Source organism: Microcebus murinus, chromosome 2 (genome assembly GCF_040939455.1).
Source record: "Microcebus murinus isolate Inina chromosome 2, M.murinus_Inina_mat1.0, whole genome shotgun sequence".
Classification (NCBI taxonomy): Eukaryota; Metazoa; Chordata; class Mammalia; order Primates; family Cheirogaleidae; genus Microcebus; species Microcebus murinus.
This window is the reverse complement of record NC_134105.1, coordinates 109,735,341-109,746,493: the sequence shown is the minus strand read 5'-3', so window position 1 is coordinate 109,746,493 and position 11,153 is coordinate 109,735,341. Positions and strand designations below refer to the sequence as shown.

Sequence of the window (11,153 nt, the reverse complement as noted above, 5' to 3'; positions counted from 1 at the left end):
GCATGGTGGCATTTGCCACTCCAAGCTGGGAACAGGCCTTTAGTAAGGATTGGATGTGTGACTGAGTAATCCAGTTTCCTGATGACATAGAAGGATGAAATATGGGTTTTTAGATAATGTTTTTCCCTTGATAAGACTGTAGTTCACATATCTGGACACTTAAATAAAGGAAATTTTTACTTAACCAGGCTTGGGAGAACAGTGGAAAAGAGTTCAACAGTTTCATCTAAATAGTAACACAAACCACAAAATCTTTTTTAGGCTTCCTTTCCCATTACTAACCAGCTAACATTGAAGATTCATTTGGGGGCTTTTTTCTTTCTATATACAGAATAAAACAAGGCTGCCAAGTTTAAAAATTCTTTATTTGAATTTTAGAGAAAGAACACATATTGCATTATAAAGACTTGCTTGGAAGTATGAAATAGTCTGTTGTCATTATTTCTTTAGGTGCTGTAAACCAACATAATTATCAAGGGAAGGAATGGTACATGTTTCCTCACCTTTAACATGTTCTTAAATTAGCATGGAAACAACCTTAGACAGAAAATCCTGGTGAAATGGCACCTTTGACTCTCTTTCCTCAGGTTCTAATGGTTCCATAAATGAAGCACTATTATTGGTCTTACCTCCACCATACTTGCCAACATGATGAAAATAGGAAACTAATATCTCTAAAGCTAATAGTACATAGTAGTTTTCATCTAAAGCTCTGTGTCCTCATCATCTGCTCCATCCTGGTGACTGACCTGGAAATTAGGGCCGAGTATGAGTTAAAATGATTTAATATTCATTTGCTGTGAAAGTCAACCTGCTAATCTGCAGCTGGGACTAGCAAACTGGGGGATATACCAAGCCTCCTGGTTTATTTAACTAATGATCACCAATTTCACAGGGGGCAGTAAGTGTGGTGTTTGTTGACCTTGGCAAATGATAAGCTATGACTTATTTACTCCTTGGTTCTCAAGCTTAATATAAGTCTTCTAGTGTAATAAATCCTTAATGTTTAAAGTTAGCAAACCAGTATGTTGAGAATGATATCCACTATGTGACAGTGGCTAACCATGACATGATTCATACATAAGATCAAACCTCCTAATCAGATATCTTCATTCTTTTCATAAATTCTATTGTATCTCACAATAACAGATAGTAGCATAAACTGCTGAAAGTTCTAGTCTTATCCAAAATAAACTCAGTTTTAAGCTTACTCATTAAAAATATAAGTTAACAGAATATATTCTTTTTTCAAGTAGAAAAAAAATGCATTTCTTTTATGTGCATAGTTCTTTTTGGACTCTGGCAACATTTTTTTAGGTAGTCCAATATTCTGTACCCTCGATGATTAAAAATTGATCATGATCCCTGTGAGGGGGGAAAACAGGAATTTCCTCTTCAAATATTATTAGGGGTAGAAATGAAAATTTCTTACATTTCATTCTCTTTCTTTTAGGCTTTATTCTTGTTTTTAAGGTAAAAGTTATATATAACTGGTATTCATATTAGCAGTAAACATCCTAATTTCTACAAATTAAAATGAATCAGGACTGATGAAAATAACATTTTGGTAAGGCATATGGGGTCCATAGGTGGTAATAAGTGTCTATTAATTTTGGCCATAAGCAATCTTATTTGAGTGGTTAATTTGTATGAAACAGCGACAGCATGAAAAGGCCTCAGTCCACTGAAGGCAGCTGAGTCAGCCCCTCAGTACGCAGGGGAAAGAGGGCTTTCACGGGTGGAAAGTTTCCATGAGGTCAGACTGAAAGGGGCATCAGATCAGACTCTGGCTCTTTAGGTTGTGAAAGCAGAAGTGGGTACTTCAATACATTGTTGAAATTGGAAGTTGCTTTGAAACTTTTCAATGTGTTAGTGAAATACAAGTTTTTTTCCTGTGATACATTCCTGTCAAGTTTCACAACCTGAGCTTAGTAAACTGGTAAGAATCAAAAACTAGTATGAAAGTGGCAAAGAGCTTGAGAGTTCTCTGGTTTTAATCACTCTAAATGCCAGAGTGGCAGGGTCTTCTCAGAGTCCCACTGTTGGGACTACTGGGGAATACGTGCCCAGGAGCAAGACTCAGGCCAAGAGGATTAAATCAGGACAGTGTCTCTTTACAAATGATAGAAAAATCAGTTTGAATCCCAAGTTCCTTGTCTGTTCCTAAATTTATTTGGAACAGTCAAGAATGACTCATAGAACATTATTGCTTTTGAATACCTCCATCTCTACTTCTTGCTAGCAAGAAAAGGCAAAGAAATGCCAGTTTTGTGCTGGAACTTACAGTCATTTAAAAAAAAAAATTAGAAGATGTTCTCAGCTTTTATAATTATGGGGGATTTTTTACTTGTGTAAACACACACCCTACCCAATAATCTAAAGTTTCTATACTACATGCATGGCAAACAATTTTGTCTTAAGATTGATCCTTTCACATTAACTCCTAACTTTGGAGTTAGTTTACACTAAGACTCTAACGAACCTGTGTGCCTGTACTGTGGGGTATGAGTTAACCCCAAGGGGAAGAAGCTCCTAACTTCTGACTCAGTAGTTAACATGAGGAAACATTCACTTACTTCCATGAAGCATAAAACTTTGGGAATTACAACCAGGCAGAAAGACTGTTCCCATCAGTCTCCACCGTCACTACCCAGGATTGTAGTAGTATTGGCGCAAAGAATACAAAAATCATCTAATAACAGGAAGACTTGACTCCTCCATGAGTTTATCTGATTTTCTCACAAGCTTGCAAAGTCCCATTTCAAAACTTAATAAATTAAATATTAATATATATATATACACCTCCCCCACAATTTCTTGCTGTAACCCCCAAAAGTAAATCCCACCAAAAACAATTAAGCCCAAATGCCTGCTTAATTTATTAATCGGGCATAGCAACTTTCCATTTCCTAGAGGCCCTTGTGCTAGCACACAAACATTAAAATAGAAACAACTATTGTCCCTAGGGATTAACAATAGCGTTGCCAGCAATTTAAGAAGTAGAATACTTCTTTGCACTTCTCGGTTGCCTTTCACTCATTTCTTGAAACTCTACCCTGAGAAGAATCCTGTTCTCTCATCTCAAAAAGATCAATTCAAGAGCAGGTAGTGACGAGGAGCTGAAGGGCCAGTGAGTGAAAAGAGAGCAAGGCTCCCGATTGCTTGGGCACGTCACTTCTCCGGTACTCTTAGCTCCCCAGCTGGGGCTGCCAGCCCTTCCAACATCTGCCTGCTCTTTGGCCGTGACTCCCTCCTAAGCATCACCTTTAAGACAGGCATTAATGCTGGCAAACAAGACACGATAGAAGTCTTCAGTCTGAGGAGCTGGTAAAACGAGCACAGGAAAAGCTGGGAATAGAGGGATGAAGTAAAAGCAAAGTGCTTTTCAGCATCAATTGAAATGATCATGTGAAGGTTTTTGTCCTTTGTTCTGTTGATATGATGTATTCACATTGATTTATTTGCATATGTTGAACCATCCTTGCATCCCTGGGATGAATCCCACTTGATCATGATTAATCTTTTCAACATGTTGTTGAATTAGATTTGCTAGTATTTCGTTGAGGATTTTTGCATCTATGTTCATCAGAGATATTGGCCTATAGTTTATTTTTTTTGTTGTGTCTTTGTCTGGTTTTGGTATAAGATGATAAAGGCCTCATAGAATGAGTTTGGGAGTATCCCTTCCTTCTTGATTTTTTGTAATAGTTTAAGTATGATTGGTGTTAATCCTTCTTAAAAGCAAAGCGCTAAGAACAAGAAGTCCACGTGATGGTTCCTTCTTGTATGAGTCAGTGCAAAGGAGAGGAGGGGAGTTCCCTTCATAATCACCACACACATACTGTATTTCTATCTACTGTGATAAGCACAGAGTTCTAACAGAATATCAGCAGCTGGGGGATGATGTTGGGCTTCTTGTTGGGCTAATTCACATTACAGAATGGGAGCAGCAGGCCCAGGAGAAGATGCTCCATGAGAAGACTGCCCAGTCCCCTTAAGGTCTTCTAGGCATTTTGGTTTTGATTCCTTGGCACCCATTAGAAAAATGGTCCCCAGGGAAAATGTTCTGGTCTGGAAATGACCTATGTTAGCCAATCAGAGGGGAGTACTGCACTGAACCTTAAATGGCTTGTAATGTGGATAAAGAGGAAGGTTAACTAGCACTTTTCAAACTCCAGATTCACCGGCAATAGAACAATAGAGCCTCCCTTTACAAAAGTTAAACTGATTTCCTAACTGGCTTGGGCAGAGAGGCACCTGTCCAGAGAGTTAGAAATGTTGGTGATTCTTTAAATTTATTCAGGAGCCAGGCCTAATTTCATGGGCAGGAAACTAACTGGCTGCATGTAACCCTTGTGGGTTGATATGATTTCCCTTTCCCTTTCTTGCCAGAAGGAAGAGGAATTGATTGATATAGTGTGGAAAGGAAAGGGGAGAGATCTGACAAAGGCAAGTCTGTTGGGATAAGAAGCAGTGTTTGTAGAATGAGTTCCATTGAGCAAATGAAAAGCTTTGTAGAAAGAGAGGGAGGAAGACTCACTTTAGAAACTGAAGGGAAAACATCACAGAGGACATTGCTACCTGAGAACCACTTCTGTGAAATCATCAAATGAGACATAATTTGTCTAGTGTGGTGGAGAAAGTAGGCAAAGTACAGTAAAATGTAAGCATATGGTTTTTCGTTTTGTTTTTACCATAGGAGGACAGAAGAGTTAATTCCTTCCTTGTCTTTTTACTGAAGAAAGTGAAAATTATTGCCATATTATGGTATTCACTCCCTCAGCAGGAATCCAAGCTTGCCTGTCTGTACTGCCTTAAGGAATAAATACTCACTAATTCTCAAAAGGAAAAGCTTTTGCCTTGCTTCAGTCTGAAGTCCACGGTCCTCAGCTGAATTTGCTATCATATTAATAGAAGATGTGTGGTGGGGTGGGGATTCACAGTGGAAATGAAGGATCTGTCCTGTGGTCCATGAGGCCCTGCACCAGATTGGTAAAGAGAAGACTTAAGTATGTGTGCTAATACTTTGTGGTCTAGAGTCCTCAAGTGGTAACTGTGGAGTTAAACTATAATTGCATCAAATTTTCAATCTTTTAAACACATGTATTAACGTAGTTATCTATTCTCTTAAAACTCCACTACTGACTCTTCCCTTCCATTTCATTCTCATAAATTTGCTACCCACCCCAACCCTCAACACAGTTATTCGTTCAGGTGTGAACCACAAATCCAAAAAGATAAACTTCACCAACTGGAGGGTTTTCCCTTTTACCTAAGGCTCCAAATTGTTTCGTCTCTTTTTAGAGTGTTTTTGGCTTTTACAGTTTTGAAATCTGTCTTCTCAAATAAGCACAATATCCAGAATGGGTTTGCATTAAATGAATGAAAAATCCAATCAGTGGAAACCATCTAAACATCTGTGCACTGTATAGCTTTAAATAAAATTCACTTTACTGCACCAATAAGTAAAGTGGCAAAAAGGGGAGGTGGATCTCATTTGGAAGAAGATTACCATTTAAACACAAAAGAAATACAAAGGGTATAGCAGTTTAGAAAGGTACAGGAAAAAATGCCACCGTAGGTAACACTGGAGGATGCAGGGTTACATTTGCCACTGAAGAAATGCTGTTCTCTCGTGTCTAAATCGCAGTGCTTTCCAAGTAGGTGGGTAGATGGTGAAAAATGGAGCAGCAGCTTTTTTTCTCTCTTTCCCCCTTGAATTTTAGCATAGGGTAGCTCTCTACCTGTCATAAAGAAGGCAGAAAAAGCAGCACTTCTGTCACCTGCTCTTCAATTTGGCAGGGTACCGCTCTTAGTTTTCCAACGTAGCCGCAGGTACTATTGTAATGACTCCGGGATGGTGCTGACAACGTGGGTTGCCTCCGTGGCTGCTGGAGGGGAGCCAAAGAAGGTGTTGGTTTGATTCCTCTGCTGATCTCGGAGGTAGGGAGGAACCGATGAGCTTTTGATGTGGAGGATCCTGGTGTCCATCACCTGACAGTCAATCTGCATCATCACTTCGTAATCCTGCCCATTGATCACATTCTCTGCAAAGAGGAATACACACAAAGGATAAATATTCAACAGAATGTGCATCTCTGCCTCAAACTTCAGCCCCAGAAAGACGTAAGTGTGCTTTAATGGTGTGAACTGTCAGTGAACTTTCAAGGGTGCCGAGGGAGGGACTTTATCAGTCACTAAGCAGAGCTACAGCATGGCTGGGTGCTAGGATGGCCTGTCCTCTCCCCAGTTCTAGTTACCAAACGGCCTTCATTGACTAATAAGGGCTCCAGCAACAGCCAGAGGTAACACTACAGAGTATCTGTCCATAGACGCTGCATGTCTTCCATGCTTTCCATGCAGTGTATGACGATGACTGAGGCAACTGGAACAGAAGGGCTTTTTTGTGGGGAGCACAGGGAAGAATAAATAGGAAGAAACAATTGTCAAAAGGACTAACATACCAGGAGGATGGTAAGGAGACCTTGCCAAGTCTGCTTAGCTCCTATTCATCAGTAATATTTCTAATTTCATTAAGATACTCCCAGCTGTGAAATTAAGAATTTGTCTCAGGAGCTTAAGATACAATTGATAAGGAAGACCCCCATCTATTACCTGGCTTCTGCAATTATGTTTACCTGTTGCATCAGCCATCTGAGACCCCACCTCTCGGAAGACCCTCATCAACCTAACACTAACCTATTACCTGGCTTCTGCAATTTCATCAGCCACCTGAGATCCCACCCCAACCTAACAAAAATGAAAAAAACCAGGTAGATGAGGCTCCGAATTTGGTGGCAAGACCCCTCTGAGCCCGCCGGTGAATAAACCTTGATTCTCTGACTCTCCATACACCACTCGGTTTGTCCTTGGAACCACCTGCTATAACACTTGCTGTAACATTTTGGTTCCCTGACATGGAAACCGACTGCACTGGACCCTTGATGCCACCGGTTCGGGGATAGGCATGGCAGTCAGTGGGACCTTGGCGACAGAAGCAAACAGGCGCCAGCCACCATTTTGTGGAATATCTTCATTCCTCAGGGGCTCCGCCAGCCACGGGGTCCCAAACTCATCGGACACGCTGGAGGGAAGGACAAGTCAAATCAAGTCTGGAGGCATCGGACCAGGGAAGGTCCTGTGACCTGTCTGAGTCAGGCCCGTCAGAGGACAGAAGAGGAGCTTGGTCACCTCCTGAGTGCAAGGAATTCTCAGAGTGGGAATGTGTAACCTCTGCCTGTCTGAATGAGTGAGTGAGGAGTGAGTGAAGAGTGACTGTGGATCCACGGCTACGGCTACGGAACCTGAGTGGGTCCTCACCTGCGGTTCTATGGCACAAAAGGCGGAGCTATGGACCCTCATCCCAGCCCTCAGACATGCCCGGGGTAAAAAGGCAAACATATACACAGACTCTAAGTATGCATTTGCCACACAATACATGTCCACGGGGCAATATACAGGCAGAGGGGACTGCTGACTGCAGGTGGAAAGGAGATCAAAAATAGGGATGAAATCCTCCAATTGCTAGAGGCAGTGTGGGAGTCAAAAGAAATTGTGGCCATCCACTGTCGAGGGCACCAAAAGGGCACAGATCCAATCGCCACGGGCAGCTTTGTGGCAGACCAAGCAGCCAAAAATGCAGCCAGCCAAGGATGTTCAGAGGATAACACTCCAACACAGTGCCAAATCTTGTTAGCACCCGAGTGGCCCGAAGAACCAAAATATACCCCAGAAGAGAACCAGTTGGCAGAGCAGAAGGCCAAGAAGGACACAGACAGGTGGTGGCACCTACAGAACCATGATATCTTTATTTCCAACAAACTAGCATACTCCATTGTCTCCTGACATCACACACTGACTCACTTAGGGAAAAACAGCCCTCATGCAGCTACTCGTCCAGTACTACTACATCGCCAAACTTCCATCCATAGCTGCAGCCGTCAGTGCCCGCTGCCAGACCTGTGCTAAAAAACCATGTAGCAGTCAGACTGAGACCCACCCCAGAATTCAGTACGCCAGAACCTCTCTGTTCAAGGATGTGGAAATTGATTTCACAGAAGTAAAACAATGTCAGGACTATAAATACCTGCTGGTAGTAATATACACCTTCTCAGGCTGGGTCAAGGAAGTCCCTACCCCAACCGAAAAGGCTAGGGAAGTGGCAACGGTTCTACTGAGAGAAATCATCCCCAGGTACGGTCTACCACTCTTCTCTGGCAGTGACAACAGACCAAGCTTCACTGCAGAGGTCATACAAACCCTCAACAAGGCACTAGGAATCAAATGGAAACTACATACAGCCTACAGGCCACAGAGCTCAGGGAAAGTAGAGCGTGTGAACTGGACCCTCAAGACCACTCTAGTGAAGCTATGCCAGGAAACACAATTACCCTGGGTAGACATGCTAAGCCTAGCCCTGTTCAGGGTCAGGTGCACACCAGGGCCCACAGGATATTCACCTTTTGAAATCCTGTTTGGTAGACCTCCCCCATTTATCAAGCGATTAAGGTGAGACATTAGATAACCAGGGGAATTGAATATAAACACACACCTCCAAGCCTTAGCCAAGACTATGTGCCACATCCACCACACCGTCCTAGAAAAAACCTCTATTGCCCTGGGTCTCCCTGTCCACCCCACCAACCTGGGGATCCAGTTTGGGTAAAGGACTGGAAAAGGACACCCCTAGAGCCCATCTGGAAGGGTCCCCATACTGTGATACTAGTTACCCCCACTGCTGTTAAAATTGCAGGTATCACTCTGTGGATCCATCACTCCCAGGTAAAAAGAGCTAAACCAGACAATGAAACTGATCTCAGGACTTCACGTCAGGATCAGCAGAACCCACTAAAGATCCAGCTTAACCATCTCCCAATGAGGACAGCCACATCCAGGATTGAACAGGACTAAATGGGACCGCTGGCCCTGGCCCTCATTGGGGTTATAGCGACCTTACTGGGGATTGGCCTCTTCTCGGTAGCTCTGGGAGATTAGACTGGCCCACAGACAGCATCCCTAACTGTGATGTTTTGGCTCATTATAGAATGTCTACTGCTGGCTCAGTCCTTACCCTCCTCCTGGTTGGGACACTTGCCCTAACAACTCCAACAGAGAATGCCTGTCCTGAGACTTGCTCTGCTAGGACCTACATTCCCTCCACTAACAGGATTACTCGAGGGTTCTAGTCCACGGAAAGTTTCACAGTCTGCACCTACATGCCAAACACATGTTATAGTCAAGCTCAGGCGTGCCACCGCAGGGGAAAGAAATACTGGACTGGCACCATTACAGGTGATGGTCGAACCTGTATAGTCCCAAGAGACAAACCAGCTTGTTGGACTTACTACATCCACTGGGGGATGTCTAATGGAGGAGGAGACCAAGACCAGGCCAAAATCCAACAACTTAAAGACACAAAGGCTCAGCTTATTAAGATAGCCTCAGTAACAGAGTCAACTTATAAGAGGCCAGATCTTACTGGCATACGAAAGATCACTAAACCCCTGGAAACCTCTCCCCTGATAAGCTGGTTCCTCAATATGACCCTCGAGACCCTATCCAACCATACTTCCTGTTGGGTCTATTTACCCCTACAGAAATGAGTCTATATTGGGATCTCTGTGCCTCTGGGCAAGAACTCCAGCATCTTAATTCCAGGCCTAAACAAAACATTCCTGGTGGGCCCAGTAGCATACAATGTCCACTTAGCCGTAACTTCCCACCTGAATATCACATTACTAATGCAGGAAAGAATAAAATATTGGGATTCATACTGGGTAAACTCTACACAAATAACCAAACCTTACCCAATAATGCCACTGCCTCCTGCTCCTAGGATGCATAGTCTTTCTTTGTGGAGACACTGCCTACCTCTGCCTCCCAGAAAACTGGACTGAGACCTACACCCAGGTCTTCCTAACCCCAGATGTTTCTATCTTTAAAACCTGGCAACTGAAAGCTACACTAAGCCCCCACCCAAACACTTGGAAAAGATGGGCCTTACTAACATCAATCCTTGTAGGGGGAGGACTTGCTGCTGGGATAGGAGCAGGAGTAGATGGCCTAAAAACATCCCTGAACATCCACCACAAGTTATCCCCAAAACTAAATAAAGACATAAAACGAGTAACAGATTCCTTACTATCCCTCTAGAGTCAACTAAACTCACTAACAACAGTAACCTTACAAAATAGATGGGCCTTAGACCTACTCACTACTGAAAAGGGGGGCACCTGTGTATTCCTAGGGGAAAAGTACTACTACTATATAAACCAGACAGGAGTAATAACCACAAAAGTCAGGGAACTGAAAAAAAAAAAAAATCCAGAAAAGAAACAAGAAATTAGAACAAATCTGGGGTTTCGACTTAGAACACTAGACTTTATGACTACTACCTTTGGCTGGGCCACTAATAACCATTCTCCTCCTTGTCACTATAGACCCCTACATACTAAGTGTGGTTAGTAAATTCATAGAGACAACTATAACCCAGAGAGCAACAGCTCACATAATGGCCTTACGAGACTATCACCCCTAGGAAATGATGCCCCATACTAGACATATGAGGACATCAAATGGGGGAATGATAAGGAAGACCCCCAACTATTACCTGGCTTCTGCAATCATGCTTACTGATTGCATCAGCCACCTGAGACCCCACCCTCGGAAGACCCTCATCAACCTAATACTAATCTATTACCTGGTTTCTGTAATTGCATCAGCCACCTGAGACCCCAACCCTTGGACCACCCCAACCTAATAAAAGTGAAAAAAAATAGGGAGACGGGGCTCAGAATTTGGTGGCAAGACCCCTGCCAGCGAATAAACCTTGATTCTCTGACTCTCTGTGTGCCGTTCAGTTTGTCCTCAGAACCACCTGCTGTAACACAGTGAAGACGGACAACCAATTATAGACATCTGACAATTATGCTATTTCCCAGAGATCACTAGCATTTCCCCTTCATATTGAGACAATCTTTATTTCCAGAGTTCCTGATTCCAGGTAAAAAGAGACAAGTACAATTCCAATATAGAAATAAAGAGAGTGCTATAGAACCTGCAGGTAAACTAGAGGGTATTTAGAAGGGAACAGGAAAACCACGTAGAAGCATGCTTTATCACATATGGGGTAACTCACTGTACTGAGTTTAAAA

The 11,153-nt window shown here is 42.8% G+C and overlaps 1 protein-coding gene across 1 annotated transcript in view; it reads right to left on the bottom strand.

The window, feature by feature from the left end:
- Positions 1 to 347: 347 nt before the first annotated feature.
- Positions 348 to 11,153, bottom strand: part of ATF6 (activating transcription factor 6) — a 200,497-nt gene continuing 189,691 nt past the window's right edge. The window contains exon 16 of the mRNA XM_012768611.2: positions 348 to 6,047. Within this exon, the coding sequence (XP_012624065.1) occupies positions 5,839 to 6,047 (209 nt within the window). The 3' untranslated portion in view covers positions 348 to 5,838. The remainder of the gene's footprint in view (positions 6,048 to 11,153) is intronic.